The 18,070-nt window shown below is 38.4% G+C and overlaps 3 protein-coding genes and 1 long non-coding RNA gene across 8 annotated transcripts; 2 read left to right on the forward strand and 2 right to left on the reverse strand.

Annotated features, from left to right (window-relative positions):
* Nucleotides 1–9,197: 9,197 nt before the first annotated feature.
* On the reverse strand, nt 9,198–10,301 carry LOC110851510 (signal peptidase complex subunit 3). The gene is made up of 3 exons (XM_022099315.2): nt 9,989–10,301; nt 9,639–9,905; nt 9,198–9,473 (listed from the first exon to the last, which is right to left on the reverse strand). The coding sequence occupies exons 1-3, from the start codon at nt 10,129–10,131 to the stop codon at nt 9,344–9,346; spliced, it is 540 nt and encodes a 179-aa protein (XP_021955007.1). The 5' UTR covers nt 10,132–10,301; the 3' UTR covers nt 9,198–9,343.
* Nucleotides 10,302–10,769: 468 nt separating this feature from the next.
* LOC110851512 (N(4)-(Beta-N-acetylglucosaminyl)-L-asparaginase) lies at nt 10,770–13,007 on the forward strand. 3 transcript variants are annotated; one of them, XM_022099321.2, is made up of 6 exons: nt 10,772–11,151; nt 11,267–11,420; nt 11,498–11,926; nt 11,990–12,097; nt 12,162–12,417; nt 12,895–13,007. In XM_022099321.2, exons 1-6 carry the CDS (start codon nt 10,923–10,925, stop codon nt 12,934–12,936), a joined length of 1,218 nt encoding a protein of 405 aa, XP_021955013.1. In that variant the 5' UTR covers nt 10,772–10,922; the 3' UTR covers nt 12,937–13,007. The 3 variants fall into 3 exon arrangements, with proteins under 3 accessions (XP_035708880.1, XP_021955012.1, XP_021955013.1); XM_035852987.1 differs by lacking the exon at nt 12,895–13,007 and having other exon boundaries at nt 10,770–11,151; nt 11,263–11,420; nt 12,162–12,853; XM_022099320.2 differs by lacking the exon at nt 12,895–13,007 and having other exon boundaries at nt 10,771–11,151; nt 12,162–12,853.
* LOC110851511 (beta-1,4-mannosyltransferase egh) lies at nt 13,005–16,857 on the reverse strand. Of its 3 annotated transcripts, none has more exons than XM_022099318.2 (5): nt 16,719–16,857; nt 14,515–15,208; nt 14,303–14,431; nt 14,001–14,183; nt 13,005–13,900 (listed from the first exon to the last, which is right to left on the reverse strand). In XM_022099318.2, the coding sequence occupies exons 2-5, from the start codon at nt 15,199–15,201 to the stop codon at nt 13,511–13,513; spliced, it is 1,389 nt and encodes a 462-aa protein (XP_021955010.1). In that variant the 5' UTR covers nt 15,202–15,208; nt 16,719–16,857; the 3' UTR covers nt 13,005–13,510. The 3 variants fall into 3 exon arrangements, with proteins under 3 accessions (XP_021955010.1, XP_021955009.1, XP_021955008.1); XM_022099317.2 differs by lacking the exon at nt 16,719–16,857 and adding an exon at nt 16,389–16,527; XM_022099316.2 differs by lacking the exon at nt 16,719–16,857 and adding an exon at nt 16,297–16,433.
* Nucleotides 16,804–17,365, forward strand: LOC110851513. The gene is made up of 2 exons (XR_002548058.2): nt 16,804–16,931; nt 16,998–17,365. It is a non-coding gene; the product is annotated as an uncharacterized LOC110851513 (long non-coding RNA).
* The last annotated feature ends 705 nt before the right edge of the window (nt 17,366–18,070 follow it).

The following is an 18,070-nucleotide window of genomic DNA, read 5'->3' on the forward strand; positions in this document are numbered from 1 at the left end:
CTTGCCCACACTTCAATGCTTCAATGATTCTACTACCATATATATTTTTTGCGTTTCTTGACTCCTTGCAGGATCTACAAAGCTTTCTTCAGCGAAAATAAATCATTTCCGCTTCCAAGAAGCTAACATGTCGAGTTGACCCCAAACTTGAGAGTGCTTTTGTTCCGAGCGAGGTGGTCATCAGAGACTCGTATCTATATTGATTGCTTATAGAAAATGGGTCATTCGATCCTGGTTCGTGGAGTGCGATTTATTTTATGAAAGTCGTTTTATCGTAGTTGGCAGTGAAAAGTCTTCTTCTTTCAATTAACCAGGGCATGTTTTACGAGGGGACACGCACCATCCTGCTTCACTCTCAAGGCGCAAAGTAAAGCAGAGGAGCAGATATGTATCTATCGACTTCAGTGCTAAACACTATGCGTTAATTTTTTGATCGTACTAAAGTTTATCTTTCTCTTCTACTTGCATATTATGTACTTGAGACAGCAAAATGCGAACTTCTGCAACAATCAGATCACCATCTGACAAAAATTCGCACCATACCGCCATGATAATCTGTTAGAGTTTCAGGACCGGGATTGGGTAATTACACTGAAGGTGGGAGGCGCTCCATGTATGTACGACTGGTGCAAATGATGAATGGTCATCGTGACCGGAGACGTCACTCCGCGCCAGAATAAATAAATAATAAATGCCCACTGTGATTGTTGTCATTATACATGGAATTGAGTGTCATGATAATTTGCACGAAGACAGGTCGCTCTCATCAACCAACCAACAGATCACACACCGTGCATCATGGTGAAACACACCACAATCCAAAAAAGAAAAAGAGTACAAGAACAAGATTACATATTTAATGCAGAGCGTAGGAATTGTGTTGAAGTGATTGTTGCTTTCGAGGTTTGAGCACAATGGCCAAAAAGCAGCAACGACAATGCTCAACACACCGGATCCTGGTGACAATAACCAAACTATCCGGCGACTCATCTTCTCTTTGCTTCTTTGCAAGCTTTGGGCTATTGTTTCCTCCAATTACATTCACTCCACCGGTGTTAAGTTTTTAAATTTCGACTAAGGACTCTTTTTCTAATATTACGTACTTTACATTAGTGTTATGAAAAAAAAACGTTCAAAGATTATGGATTTGCGTGCGATTTATAATTAGTGAGTGAGTGGCGGTGTGGGTACTATCATGATTATTTTACTATTGCTTACATATATGTCCATATATAATTCCAATAGGATGAGAATAGCGGAACAGAGAGATCACCTCCTTATGATAATATTGTCATGTATGCATAACCCATCATTGTTCTTACACCTTCCAACACAAGTCGAGCGATGGGAAAACTGAGACAATGATAACGGAACGGTTTGGCTTGGTTGCTGTGACTTTTGGCCAAAGGAATGCATTGTGGGAAAAAGTGGTGTCCGTTTTGTAGGTTGGCGTGGGTGGACTCATTAGTCAATTAGCGATGGTTGTGAAAATTGGGCAGTTAGTGCTCTTTGCATGATCAACGGTAGTCCGCGGGGTGTCTCACGACACTACTTTTCAAAATCTCAGATGTGGCGGACACTCACCAGGACTTCGCTTTTTTGCGCTTCTGCATCCCACCCATTTTACTTGACCGCATTATTGCCAACCAAAAATATGCAGGGTTACGGACGACTATGCTTATTAGCCAAGAGTGGAGGGCAAATGATGGAATATTTTTGTAGCGAGTGGGGAGAGAGAGGTGCTGAGAAATAAATTTGGTGCATGAGAATTTGTTTGTACAATCACTGCTCCCATTTGAGCTTTAAGATGGTTGTTGGCCAGTTGGCTCTGCTGCTGTGGGGACCGTCGGAGGGAATGAATGAAGCGTTTCGCTCTTCTGCGCCGGGATAATGGTGACTTGAAGCAGTTGGAGTTGGGTCAGAAACCCGACTGATTTGAGACAAAGGATGGGAAAACTAATTGTGAGCTATCATGCACTCCTCTCTCTCCAGAAGAGTCCTAGAGAATTTATACGACAAAGGTCACTCAATCCGCACAGGATCTTGGCTCCCATGCGTCAGCACTTTCTTTTTAATGCCTACGTACATACGTATCTAGTAGCAGCAACTTTGTAGGGAATTGAACCTATCCGAATTATCTCCACTTCAAAAATTGTACAAAACAAGATATGCCTTTATACATACCTACTTAAATACATTGGAGCAAATTCGAGTAACACGTAGGAAGTGGTATGTATGCACCTTGGATAGTGCGTCGTGTGGATCAGTCAGTCATTTTCTATTCAAAACTAGTCAGAAAACATAAATTCCCATTAAATGAACAAGGATTGCCTAGTTTTACTTAATTAAAAGAAAAGGAAAGAAATATTTTACCAATTTTTAGCTTTCAATAGTGACTCAGATGCTGATATCTTATTCAACGTGTACCGGATCAAATTCCTCAAATCCTTTCACTTTGGTCCACCTCACTCTCTGTCTGGCATAGCTTTTACCAATTAGATGAAAAATAAACAGACGGAGCATTGTTTGATGAGAAGCAATGCTACTGTGTATCTGTATCTATGTACTTTCGTCTCGGAAGGAAAGCGTATGTACGTATATGCAAGTGTATTCAATGTCTCCTCCTCATCTCTTCTGCTGTGCTCATTGTTAGTTGTTGGTCTGTTTGTAGATTTTTAGTTAATTGAGTTGGAAGTCAGTGTGGGTCTGCTGGTCGACAGGTGGAAAAGACAATGAGACCACAATCAAAATTGAATTAATAATGATGGATAATGGATGAAGGAAAGTGAGGAAGACCCGCTGTGCTTGGGTTTCACACTCCTGAGCAGTTTGGATGCCCAGTGGGACAGGGAGACAATTAAAAGGAAACTTACTTGATCTCGTAGCTCAAAAATTAAATAAATTCTTCTCCTCAATTGTTGTTCACTCCAATGTCTTGACTACTGGGCGGTGGTCCTTAGAAGAGGAAGCCATTCCATTGTCAACCATCTTACTCTCAACAGCCGCAAGTACAATGAGACTCTCTCGCAGGGTGCCTTTGTCCTACACAAATTGAGACGAGGATGTCTCAACAACATTTCAGATTCTGAAACCCTGGTCAGAAGAAAGTTGTTGAGAAGCAGCAATTGTCCTTGTTTTGTTGAGGATGAGCGTTCCACAACAATTTGCTCAGGAGGAATGACGAAGAAAAATCGCTCCTTTGGATCATTCAACTCTCAACTTTATTTGAATTAAGCTATATTTCAATCCACATTTAATTAATATATATTTACAATTTTGGTCTTTTCTAGATTTTATGATTTTTCTGCTAATTTTTCCCCGTTGAAAATTTTTTTGATTACGCATACCACCAAAATGTCTTGACGCTTTCAATTTTTTTTAGAATGGCCATATAGTGAATCATATATGAGTCAATTGCAGACAGGCTACTGTTCATGACTGCCTTTTGAAATCTTAATTGTTCTGCTAAATAATTGAACCCCTTTTTATTTGTGTCCATCTGCTCTCAAATTTTTCGTTTTCTTCTTGGGTTGGACTCAATCTGTTACTCTTTCTCAATGGGTGCATTGTGATTGTTCCACAAATTAAATTAAATTCATTTATTTACAGCTTTGCTATTTCCTCGTCTTAGTCAAGCTTTTCTGTGAGAAAGAAATTAACTCATCGTTAAACATGTAATTTATATCCGCTGGCCAATTGTTTTTTTTTGGTTTCACTTTTAATTTGTAATTTGTTAAGAAAAATAGCACCACACAAATTTACAAAATTTCTTCAAAAAGTTACTGAATGAAAGTAGTCATCGTTAAGAATGACTGTGACGTATGTGGGCTCAAGTTATTGTTCTGCATGATTTAAAAAGTCTGACCACATCAGGTTGTTGGCAACTAAAAATGGAACATTTACATTCAGCCAGCAAGACAGAGGCTATTATTCATTCTGTGAAAATGAATGGGCATGTGAGGCGTTTAATTTTTTATTTCTAATTACTACCTTCTCCTCAGTGGACAAGCGACTATTTTCCCTTGAAGGATTCTTTGTCCGCGTTGGTGAGGTTATGAATGAATGAGAGGAGTTGCGTTGAATGGAAACGGTGCGATTTGTAGTGTGCGAGGTATTTCTCCATGTCCCACAACATGTAAGGAACGATCAACAGGAAAGGTTGTAAGCAAGTCTCCGAGACTCATTTAATAATCTGGATCTCGAAGGTGCATGGGTAGTAATGTGCATATGAATGGTAATCACATAGTGGATGATGATGATGATGATAATAATGACACAGGGGGTGAAGGAGATTTTGGTTGGCATTTCCAGCTTTCGAGGCTTGTAGTTTTAAAACGGCCAAATTATGATGGGCTTCGTCATAAACATAAAGTCAATAATAACACCAAGACAATAAAGCGCCCGAATTTTTACAGGCTATTTTAAGTCCGCTCTCGGCACTAACTTGTGATTATAGTTTGTGTCCGTTGTTCATGCCTATAGCTTTATACTTGATGTACATATCTTGCCGTGGACATTCGGGTGGTGATTGACGGCCCATTTTTTTTTTGTAAATGTGGTTATCAATTTCTGTAAACAAATTATTTAGGCGAGCAAATTTTATTTTTTCAGAAAAATTTCTAACAAAGGTGATTCTTTCTGACAGGAAGAGAATATTTTTAGGATGATCGGTTACATAATGCAATGAACAACAATGCGGACACATTTCACCTCAATCATGCTCGACGACAATGATGATGGAGATGGTGGTGTGGTGCCGTTGATCCTGATTTGATTTGTCTCGAGAGTTGTTATGATTAGACTGATTATTGGTTCCCATGCTTTTTGTGGCGGAGAGAGACAAGGGACTGTGAATCGACACATTTGAGTTTTTTTCGTGGTCAAATTGCACCAAGTTTCGTAAACGTTTATTCCCATTCACTTTTTGCCGAAATGATGATGACTTTGTTGATGTTGATTATCGGAAGAGTCGCAGTGAACCGAGACTGGCGGACGGGGAAAAAGTTAACCGATTTAAGCTTTCCCATGAATATTTATATTCTGTAATTTTCAGATTCATTTGCCTCTCCTACTTTTGTTACGTAAAGAGCGGACAATAAACGCTCATCATTGCGCACATTAAGCAGGTCGTAGGCATCTTTTCACTGCGATTTCTTTGTTTTATACAGGCCCCTACCTAAAGGTTCGTTTAATAGTTTCAAAAAATATTCAGGTAAGACGCAAAATTAAATGGAAACTAACTTAACTTATTGAACGTTTTCAAACAAATATTCACTAAATACGTTACTGAACTGAAGCGTTATGAAAAAATAAAATAAAGGACAAACTCATGACCATTGTTAACTTTCGGGACAAGAGGCAAGAATTTTGAATATTTTCATCATTGTCATTAGAAGATTCAATATGTGAGTTGATATATGTGCACATGCTCGTCTTTTTTTCATGCTGGCCAATGTAAGCCCAAAGTCCGAAGATAAGAGAAAGAAAGGGGTACTTTTTTACTCTGCTGCTGGTTGTCTCCGGTGGCCGGGAGAGACATTTGGCCAATCTCTCAAAATAAATATACTCGCTCGACGACGACCCAGACTGGGTATTTAGTGAGAACGGGAGAGTTAGACCGGAGTCAGATCAGCATCTCTCTCTCGAACCAAATCTGTTTTGGATATTCTCAGTCTCATTTTTTGAAGAAGAAGAAGAGATAAAAAACGAGTCCATGTGTTCTTCTTGGTCCGGAAATCCAGGAAAAAAACAGCGAAAGGGTTGACAATTACTCCCGGGTATTTTTAGCCTTTCCTCCTCACTTCTTGTGCCGGCTTTTATCTAATCTCCCAGTGCATCCAATTTCTTCATCGCCACTACTGTATACTTCTCAACTGTCGCAGCATCATCGCCAGTCTTGACTTCCAACAGTTCCAAGTGCACGGCGAAGAGGATAATATCACATGTTTTCAAAATGGCGTAAAAAAAACTCTGCTGAGCTGGTCCCTGGCCCTTCTCGACACGGGAAATGATGAACAAAGTGATTTGCATCAATTTATCGCAGATCGCATGACTGGGACGGGCGAAGCAACAATAAAGGTTCACAATTGGTTTAGCCATCACTTGCAAAAAGCACTTCCTCGTTGGATTCCTGGGAGATGAAGACGACATAATATGTCTTAAATATATAGACGTAAGAGTTGTGCGGTATGATGCTAAAAAATGCAATTCTTAGAATGATGGGAAACAACTTGTCCATTTGTGGTGTCCAACCGTCTCCAATCTACACGGAATCATAATCATTCGTTCTCAGGTTCAACCAAATATACAAAAAATTCTTGTCCCCCATCACCATCCCTCCGTCTCTAGATGTCTTACAGTAATAATATTATTTCTGTCACACGTTATAAAACATCGTTCTCACATCACTGGGAGTTGAGCGACTTTGAGATTCGCTTGTGCAATCATCTCATACAAATATCTCTGTCGTCAATGATTATTGGAAAATGATTGATTACACAGGCGTGTTTTAAGTATTTTTAATTCTTATCATCCCGTACTGCTGAGGTACCATGAATCCTCCTCATCACCATTGCTTACATATTTCAATTATTAATTTATATATACTTATCATCATATTTGTACAAAACCCTACGTTTTCAGTGTTCTCGTTGTGCCCCCGAATCCTAACCCTAAATGTCCATTAAACAATTTTGGTGTAATAATGAACAAATGCCGGAGAAAGAAACTCGTTTTAAGGCAAAGTCATCAAAAAGTGGTGCTGGCAGTGGAAGAAGAGTGACTCAAATGTTAATTGACGTGGAGAGTATAACGGGACATTAATTACCCATTTCCTCGGTTTGATTGCTCATTCATTCATTTTTCCAGGAGGGCCATTTCAAACGACTTGATATCATCTTATCTTTCCTCACTCGCTCACTCACACTTCAGGAAGGAAGCACTTTGGTCTTGAGCACACCATCATCATCACCACACCAGCCCGACTTAATACTCGTTGTCATACCTGAAATTGATTTTTAACTGCATTTCAACAGTCAATGGATGAGTATATGTACGTATGTACACGTACGTGGGAGATAGCACACGTAACGAGTAATCAACCAGTTAGGTATTCCTACTGGTAGAACTCCTACATATATGAATACACACCACTTTGATCTGTTTTTCTGTCTTGTGAAAACTGACCCAAAATGTACATATATTTCAAATATGAGGGAACTTAATAATAAATCTTTTTAAGCCATGCAAGCTAGCAACAGCTGAAAGTAAATTTTTAGTTGTAAACCAAACCAATGAATGATAACGGTTTTCTAGTCCAGATGCTTGGAATTATCCACAAAAGAAGGGGAATATGAAACTGAAACATCTTTACCATGTTTATGCTCACATCTTGTCTGTTCAGGTCATTTTTAGGAAAACTGAGGAGCAGATCGTATAAACAGCTCGACAACCACCACAAACACCTCAAGAGTTCAATTAATAGACATTTTAGATAATAAAGGTTGTAGTCTCAAGTTTCCTCCACTTCAACCAGTTAAGAAATCACAATAATCACAATAGCAGAAGCTGACTTGGGGCATGCACCCATAAATGTGCGTATGTATTCCTAGGTCTGCCACGGGAGCACAAACTGAATGAGACAATACGTACAAATACATAAGGTTAAGGGGTAGAAAGAGATCATAAAAGGAGAACAATTTGGAATTTTCTTTTAATAAAAGCGTTTTTTGCTTGTGGAATTGAAATGACGTTTTTAAAGAAGAACGATGAGTTTAATTTTATTAACAAAGGGATTCATTCCATAACTTTGCCTAATGTGATCTCGGCCTGGCTTTGGGTGCCAGGTTGGAGATATTATTAGTACGATTATTCAGCCAGAGGATTTCAGTTTTAATCGTAGCAAAAAAGCGTTTTCGGAGGGCAAGCGACAGATATGCACGTAAATATGCACATGTGACAACCAAGGGCTCTTCACTAGCCGACCTATTCCTTTTTCTTCTATGGTAATGAGACGTTTACTTTTGATGCATTTAAATTAAGTATGACAGAGTAATATGGTGAATGTTATAATAAAACGCTTTTTCGAGATGATGGGACTTGTTTTTGCCGACCTGTAGGGCTTTTCTTTCTTCTTTAGTTGGTTTCAGATTACGATAATTGTATTAACTCATCTAACTCATCTGTTAAGAAAAAGTCATATGATCATATAACCAAGCATTTGAAAAGTTACCTATATTTCATAGTATGCCATTAATGTGATCAAAGAACCAACTGGGCGACGACGCCTAACGGACACAGATATAATTGGTCCGGACCATTTTAAAAATATTTAGAAACAAGTCGGAGTAGATATTTTTGTTGAAACGAATCATAATTTTAATGCTTTTAGACTCTAGGAAGTGTCATGGCTCACTTCTTCTATTTTCACAAGTTAAATTGTGAGGTTGGCTAACGTGACGATGATGGTAAGTCATTCAACCATAGAGGAAAAAAGAAACAATCAATTTTAAAATTCTCAAATTTAGTCCGAAATTCGTACGGTTCCTCAATTTAACAAAAAATGTGGATAAAATATATATTGATGGATGCATTTTGGTGCGATTATGAGAGATTGTTTTTGATCGACATTTGATCGTTGAGAAGCAGAGTACCGTTAATTTCGGAAGCAGGTGAGACGTACCAGGACTCTCGAGCCTGATCCAGCACAATGAAGTGTTTCAAGCCTATTCTCAGTTTCCAAATCTGAGGAAAAACGAAGAATTGTCTTATTTTATATGTCTTGCAGAACAAGTCCAGCCAGATGCATGCATGCAGGGGTTTATTACATTATTCTCTCAACTGGAGCATCACCGTTTTTTAACGGTGCACAGTAAGTAGATATATTTGAAGAAGAAGAGGGTGGTAAAAAACTCATCCGGTTCTTTACAGAAAGAAAGAGTGCCCTTCTTTGGTCAACCCTCTTCTTTCTTTCTCTCTCGTTGTCATCATCGCTGTCTATTTCCCTAACTGGGCTTTGCCAGTTTAGACGATACATATCCATCCGTGGCCATATGGACACAATTCTAACCTTAAGCTACTTACATGCATCTGAACATTCGACATTTTCATATATGCTCAAAACATGCTAAAAAATTTAGGATGGGAGAATGGAATAATAGCTATTGCACCAAAGCAATAAAAACACTGTAAGGACAATGTATTACAAATGTATTTCTTTTATTAAATAACATTACATAATGAATATAAACGTTGACAATGTTATTAAGAATTTTCAGATATCAAATAAAAAAACTGGATAGATAAGGTTGGGGAATCAACGCATTTAAGATGAACGGAAGAAATGTTACATTTTAGTGGTGGTATACTCCTCAGGGAAAGTAAACCGATGATTTCCTTTAGCCACTAAAATTGGTAAGTGACCAGCATTGGGTATAACGTTCCAGGACAGCGTTAGCGTCACATTCTTGTTCCCCCTGAAATACAAACATATCAACCAATGAAATACGTCAGAATAACAATATTATCATCATCGTCATAATAACGATGACTATATTTACAGGAAATACTGGCAATTGAATTAAACACATAAAACAACAAACATGACTCAAATAAGTTATTAATGATAACAAACAACTCACCTAAGCCCATTCCCATCATCCCAAAAGTAATACTTTGGCCTAATGTTCTTGTGATCCAACACTGCATTTTCTCCTCGTTGGATAATCTTGTCCCAAATAACAACTTGATTAAGCTTGTTACTGGGAGTTTCGTACTCTGCCGTGAGATAAAGAAAGAGCTGTTTCACATTCCAGTTGAACAATGGTCGGAGGTCAGCCTTCAAGTCAAAGATCATAAAACCCATGTCGTTCTTCTCTCGGGATGCACTATAGTCTGGAACATTTCGTCTATAAAAAAGTACTATTATTAACTCAGTGGCACATTCATACACTTCATCTTGACTCATATTATTATCACGTGATTGACTTACACAAGGACTGTGACCGTGTTGATATCTGCATTGGCGGAGTAGTCGCGGAAAGCCGTAGTTACAAAGCAGACGAACGTAAGACCAGCCAGAACACTGACGGTGTACGCTGCGAGTGCGTGACACCGGGTGAAAGCGCTGTGCATCCTGACCTGGTGGGAGTGATCCTGTCGACAAGGGAGGAGGACGTAAGTGGATATCTTCCTTTTTGGGCGAATATATTCCGATAAAGAGTGTTTTTAGATAGACAGATTGGATGGATTGGAGGATGGGTGACACGTCGGAGGTGTTTTACTTTTGAAAACACACTCAGCCCCGCCGTCTCCACCGGGAATGATGCTCTCCACTCACCCCAACCACCTCCACCACCACCACAAGTACAAAACCTAACAAAACCTAACAAAACCTAACCAATCCTGGCCTCCTCAAATTAAGCCTCATCAAAAAATTGCATATTAAATTATTAATATTAGCCAAGAAGAATTTAGCAAAATATCCTTATTGTTTGCACTCATCAGTGAAAACAACATCAGTTGAACTATAATAAAGTTGCCTACATTATTTGATAACTGATCATAAAAAGTTTACCTCAAAAATGCATGAAAAATATTAAGCTCATAAATAACTCACCCGTATTATTACGATACTAAATGGACCATCATTAAATTGAATAATATGCATGCAGAAGAATTAGTTGGCCCTGGTCCAATCTGTGTGTGATTGAGGAATGAATGACGGTTATTTAGATAGCAATGCGTGATGCGATATGATATGATATGAATAGTGGGTGGGTTGTTTTTTAGGTTTAGGTTAACATTTGGATGTGACAGATACTTACCGATTGTTACAATTGATCTTGACCACCTTTGAACTTACGTAACAAAATCATCCAACTTTGTATGGTCTGTTTATTCCTTATCAAATCTGAGAAAGAAAAATGAGGGGTAAACAATCGTTCGTGGTGGGAATCTTCGTTGTCTTGATTTCTTCATGTGCTTCTTGTTCTGCAAAGTTGTCCCAATCATCCAATGGTTTTATTTATTCAATTTTCAATCAAGACAATTCAATCGTTGACGTAGAGGAGGAGCCAGAAATAAAGCCAAGACAACAAATGGGCATTCCTGTGGTCATCAATACTTGGGGGTTTGACGCTGGAAATGCAAATGGTAATTAAGCATTAATTGATTTTGCTTGAAATTGAATTATTAAAATTTACTCGTTGTTATTATTTATTATGTATTATACAATCACTTATATTATCAATTGTGTTGCGTAAGACAGCCTGGAACATGTTGAATAGGGGTGGATCGGCTCTGGATGCGGTTGAAGTTGGGGCTACCACTTGCGAAGTCCTCCAGTGCGACAATACGGTCGGTTTTGGGGGTAGTCCTGACGAAAATGGAGAAACTACACTTGATGCCATGATAATGGATGGGTATTGACACCAAATTAATTGAACTAACATAACCAACCAACGCTATCATTCTGAGGACATAATTTGAATTTTCATAGTGAAAGACATGCAGTTGGAGCAGTAGGGTGTTTGCGGCGTGTGAAAAATGCGGTGGGTGTGGCTCGAAAAGTGTTGGAACACACCTCTCACACACTTCTTGTGGGCGAATTAGCGACCCAATTCGCCTTGAGTATGGGATTTCCTGAAGAAAATTTGACCACTCCAGACTCTTTGGAAATGCACGATAGTTGGGAAAGGAATAATTGTCAGCCAAATTTTTGGAGAAATGTGAATCCTGATCCCACTCAATCTTGCGGACCTTACACTCCAAAAACCATGACAAAAGATCAATCCAAGACGATGGTACAAGTTCCTCCTAGGGTTATTGACCAATGGAATCACGACACTATTGGAATCGTTGCCATTGATTCACTTGGGCGAGTAGCTTCTGCCACGTCTTCAAATGGAGCTAGAAATAAAATTCCAGGGTACTCCTAACATACTCTACAAATGCAAAACAAAACTTGTGAAATACTTTAAATAACATTTAGACGTGTTGGGGATGCTCCAATTGTTGGAGCAGGAAGTTACGTGGATAAGGACATTGGCGGAGCTGCAGCTACTGGAGATGGGGATATTATGGTTCGATTTCTTCCAAGGTATGCAGTACAGAATTGAAATGAATCTAGTAGCGAATATTCTTATGACATAAATTTTCAACAGTTTACTTGCTGTGGAGAAAATGGGAATGGGACTGAGTCCAACGGAAGCCGCAGAAGAAGCGATACAGAAAATTGCCCGATTTTATCCAACTTTTAGTGGGGCTCTTGTGGCTGTTAATTTGCGTGGCGAATATGGTGCCGCATGTCACGGAATCGCAACTGGGTTTCCATACTGCGTTAGTCCAGAAGCCGGAAGTAATGGTACCATTATACTACATGCGAACTGCACCTCCACCTCTACATCTCCTGCAAATAGGGTAATCCTACCTAGGGTTTTATTGGGCTGGGTTTTTTGGGTTTTAATTGGTTGTAAATGAATAAAACCCAATGGGTTTTACTATGAGTATTATTAGGGTTTTATTTGTGTTTTAATGGGTTTTAATTGAATTTTGCTCTACAACTGCATATTAAAAGTTCAAAACACCTCTCGTCGTACGTTAGACGAAGTTGTTTCACTGGAGCTAAGCAGTTTATTTCATTAATATCGTAATATTTGAAAACCCGGAACAAATCAAAAATGGACAACATCTCTTACCATCCAGTGCTACAAAAAATTAATTTCGGAACCGATACAATTTCTAATATGGATGGAGGATTTGTATATAATTGGAATTGGATTTGTAATAGTTGCAAAATTTGTTTGTTGAGTTTATTACTTAGAATTTATTAAAACCCAAAACTCATTAAAACCCATTAAAACTCCCGAGTTGTTATTTTTTTTATGAAAACCCTAGGTTTTTCCGAACCCTGCGGCTGCAAATCCATCTCTTTTGTAAAAAAAATGAGTTGCACTTAAACTTATTCCATGGAATAAAAAAAACAAAAAAAAATTTGCACATAAAAATAATGTTTGACTTTGAATACTTTATTCGTTTGTTAAGAGAGCTATTGTAGCTGTATGTTGCTTGCTGGCTGAACGCAATGTTCAGTACGCATTGACACAAAGGCAAAACATAGAGACGACGCTGACAGATTATTGTTACAGACATTTACAAGTTATTGTTGTGTGTCTAGTCATAATTGATAAAAATTTTGTAGACTGACTTCTTTTGTTCCAAGCTGCTACTGCTGTTTATGCTTCTATGAAACGTTACGTTTATTCGGACTGTGAAATTAATACCGTGCGAGAGTAAATAAGTGAGTACATGAATATCGAGGTGGTAGTTGCAAGTAACTAGTGGCATAAGTGACCAAGCGGTCGTAAGTCTCGTACTGTGCCACAAATAACTTACACATAATGTGTGTCTAAATTAAGTAACGGCTTGTTGATTACATTGTTGCTTTCGTGCATATGGCGCAGACAATTTGACGTGTTATGTGAATTTATAAACTAGGACAGCGAATGTATTATTACACTGTGGTAGATGTCTTAATCTCTTTCTTGACTACGTAAAAGTGATACTTATTACCAAAAAGACCCCATATTACTGCTACATTTTCTACTAGGATGTTGAATGGAATTGTTAAGAGAGCGCCGATGAGAACGAGGAGTGAGCGACCCAGACCCATTCGATGGAGGGAAAACGACTTGATCACTCCGAAAATGTACATGTAGATGTTCATGGCGCCGATGAAGGCACATAAAAAGTTGATGATTGCAGGACAAGGGATGGGGGCCATGACGGCGAGAATAATGTTGGATGTACTCAGAGGGAGGGTGACCCATGAGTAGAGCGAAATGGCTAGGAATATCTTTTTCTTCCAATCAATTGCTCCAGAATGCACAACCAGGTAGATTCCCTGCATAATACGATAACAAAGGTTAGATTTTGAAATCAAACACACAAGTATGTATCGTTGCCAAAGCAAGTATTATATAATAATGTATGCTTTTACAAACCTGCATCCATCGTTTTCTTTGCTGAAGAAAGTCCCACATAGTAAACGGCGATTTTTCCCACATCTCACCCTCAATAAAATTGAATGTATACCCTTCTGAATATGCCTTCATGCCAAAAAAACAGTCCTCGGCAACCGATCCATCCGGTCCATTGTCAAAACCAATTTTGCGCTCAGCGCCAGCCTATAAATGTAAATAATGAAAATAAAATCTCCATTTTTTTTTTACTCCATTCATACAATGTTACAATAACACAAGAAATCATTGGGAATATCTAATTAAATTATCCCATATTTAGCTACCTGAGTCACAACGTAAGACCCTTTCCATGAGAAGTATGGCTTATTGAATAATTTGAATTGGGCCCGAAGTTTTCCCATGTCGTCTGCAACTCGAAAACTATCCGCCAAGGTAGTGAACCAGTTCACAACCTAAATGACACAAAAAATACAAAATTAGTTTGTTTACTAGAACCAATCACAACCATACTTAGTCACGTTATAGCTTAACTGACCTGATCATTTGCATAAGTGATGACACCTTGTCCGAATTGATGCTTGCCATCAAAAACAAAATTTAGGATACCCCTGATGGCGTTGTCAGTAAGGATAGTTTCCTCGTCTAAATGAACAATCCAATCGGAATCGGCCAATATGTTAACCTCCTGCTCCAAACAGTATTGGAGGGCCCTTGCTTTGAACAAAGCACCAGATTTTGTGACATACGAAGGGGGCACCACTACCTCCCTCACTCGACTGTATTCGCTCAGCCCTGGAATCTTTTTGTCTGTGACCACCTCCACGATGAAATTCTCCAGTCCCACATCCAAACATAAATTGAGATTCCGTGTTACATTTTTCTTTACGAGGTCCGGATAGTCCCCCCGAGTGACAACGCGGATGCAGATAAAAGGCGCAAGAAGTGGCGATCCTTTGAGTAATGTTTTTTCCGGAAACGCATTGAAGAGAAGAAGACCCATTGCATTGAATATGACTTGTGGCAGTGCTAGGAATGTAAGGAATCGTAAGGAATAGAGTACAATGGTCCAAAATACTCCATACGTCGCCCAAGGATCTGGTGGTTCTGCAGACTCTGATTCATTCCCCCACAGTGATAATCCCCCAGTTGCAATCTCAAATCCACCAATTAATCCTGTGAGAAGACAGCAATGGACAAAATGTTTCGTTCCACTCGACCACATCCTTGTTCTGCGACAAATTAAGAGAAAAACAAAATATTAATGTAAATTCCACAAAAGTTAAGAAATTTTGAAGTATCAAAAGAACAATAAGGCTAACGGTTCTAATCCTAACAAGGGACACTCACGACCTGTCGTTTGAGTCCAGGGTACCCACTATGTTTTTTTAGAATCTACTAGGACCCCTGATGAAGGATTCATTCATATTTCCGTGTAAAACTCATATTTGGCCCAATGGCGTGGCGCTAAACTTAAAAATTTGCATTTTCGACCAATTTCAAACCCTCATAACTTTTGCAGTTTATGTCGGATTTTTAAAATTTTATGCTTAAAATGATCAGAAAAGTCGAAATTTTAGAGAAAAAAATAAAAATAAAAATAAAAAAATTTTAATTTTTGAGATATTTTTAGCATTTTTTCGACGAACCCGAAATTTCGAAATTTTGAGAAAAGTTAAAAGCGATAATTTTAGAAAAAATTTCATAGAATACGAAAGTTGAACTCCTTGTCATGATTTTTGCCAAAAATTTTGGAAATCCGCCCCGGATTTCAAAAGTTATGGCGGTTTTAAAATGAAAAACCATCAAATTTGGCGAATTTGGCGCCACGCCATGGCGCCAAATATGAGTTTTACACGGAAATATGAATGAATCCTTCATCAGGGGTCCTAGTAGATTCTAAAAAACATAGTGGGTACCCTGGACTCAAACGACAGGTCGTGAGTGTCCCTTGTAAGTATTAGTTAGTATGCATCAATGCAGAAGGGAAAGAGAGGGAGAGAGAGAGAAAATCGATAGCTTTCACAACGACCTCATTCAGAAATCGATTTCCGAAGTTATTCAATCAGAGAACCATTTATTACGTACTAACCATGTATATACGTACAGAATTTGCCTATTCTTCAAGGACATGTTAGCAGTCGTTATTGTCATTCAAAGTGCATGCCATACTTACTAATCAACCAACTCGAAATGTTAAACTGTCTGAGTCAACAGCATATAAAGTTTAATGGTAAAACATGAAATGAGAAAAGGAGGTGATTCCCAAAACAGCACACGAATAATATTAAAATGGTGAAATATTTACAAATAAGCTAACCTTAACTAAACTAGGACTATTAACCACATAACGAGTGTTGGTTGATTTCGAAACACAACAAACTTCAAAATAAAGAACTATCGTCAACTTACTGTCCTTCTGGTACGACAGCTCAAGTATGTCACTAATAATATTATTATTCGTAATAATTTTCTGAAACTGTGTACACCGGCCCACTTTTTATGTTATGAATCTAGTATTTATCTATTTTCTACTAATACTCAAAATGTAATACTGACGGTGGCAGTTTAAGGAGTGTATCGTAGTAAAAAATGTATGCATTAACTATTGATCCAATCCAGCCACCTGAGTGAACTAAATATTAATGAAACTGCCTCCTTCTTTAATATTATATTAACTACTACCACCACAAATATGTAAGTAAGTACAATCCAATGGCCTGGAATGGATGAGTCGCTCACCACGATGATGTACTGCACTAAATACTTTTTTGGACTCTCCTCCTCTTCACCACATTATTAGAGTTGACGATCCTTTTATCTCGGTGCAAAATTGGGGTTATTATGATCAGGCTGGATAAGTGATGGAGTCAAAAATTTGCTGCATTAGTCACCAAAATGTGTTCCCTCCAACGAGTTCTCTGGATCTAAGGATAAATTTTACTATCGGTGAAGGTAATGCTTGATGATTTGATATGAAATTATTGTGCACTAGAATTTAAATTGGGACAGTTGAAATAGATTAAAAACAAATGAGGAGGACTGGACAGGAGCAAGTTTCTTTGCCTGACTCACTTTCCTTCTCGTCCAAATACTAGTAAGCAAGCATCACCACCAGACAAGACCAGCGAGCGAGTAGTAAATGACCCCACCCCGGTTCAGTATTCGCTCCCGATGAAGAAGAAACCATCCGCTACCCGCTTTTTCATGTTCGATGCCTACCCGACTTTCACCAGACTTTCACCCGCAAGGAAGTAATTCGGTGGTGGTGGTCATGTCATCCTAGAACCAGCATGTGTAGTAAAAGTATGCGTGTGCAAGTAGACGGCCTTGTTTATATCTATGAAAATGTTGTATTAAACGTCAATCAATGACAACCATTCAATGTACTCAATTGCATACTTATTAACTGGCATGAGAGCATGTTGGTATTAGGATTAGAAAATTCATAATTTTGCACAGCAGTACGTGGGTCAAGGTTGCATGCATGCATGCAGGATTCGATTCATGAAGCTTTGCAAATATTCATTCACGCATTTGATTTGATTTTCCACAGGCAGGTAGAATTCTAATAATGTAAGTAAAGTAGGAAATCATGCGATTAATTTTCAGACAAATAATAATCATGCAATTTAAATAGTGGAGCAGAATGTGTTTTGGTTGGTATTTTACGTATCGTATCGTATTATTATGATTTGTTCCTTGTAACTAACTACATAATTGCTACATGACAAATGGATTGAAACTATCACACTATTATTACGAGGTTGTGTATTCTGACCAGCTACACTTAACACTTGTTGTGATTAAATTTCAATTAAAAAGGCTGCAAAGTAGTCAAGAACACAATATTTAATGTACTGGCCTATGGTTGCAAATTACTGCACTTTCATTATCAGGTTAATTGTTCCATAGTCCATGAATTCATCATATCTTTTAAGCTATCATGGTAGGTCTTGTAAAAGAATAATGAGAGTTGACAGACATTACTACTGCGAGGAGTGTAGAGGTTGAGATAACCTGCATATTAGGATGACTCATTATGCATTTCATGGACGCAGAGGAGCAGATCGAGTGACTGAAACATTATCATC

This window comes from Folsomia candida, unplaced genomic scaffold (genome assembly GCF_002217175.1).
Source record: "Folsomia candida strain VU population unplaced genomic scaffold, ASM221717v1 Fcan01_Sc006, whole genome shotgun sequence".
Classification (NCBI taxonomy): domain Eukaryota; kingdom Metazoa; phylum Arthropoda; class Collembola; order Entomobryomorpha; family Isotomidae; genus Folsomia; species Folsomia candida.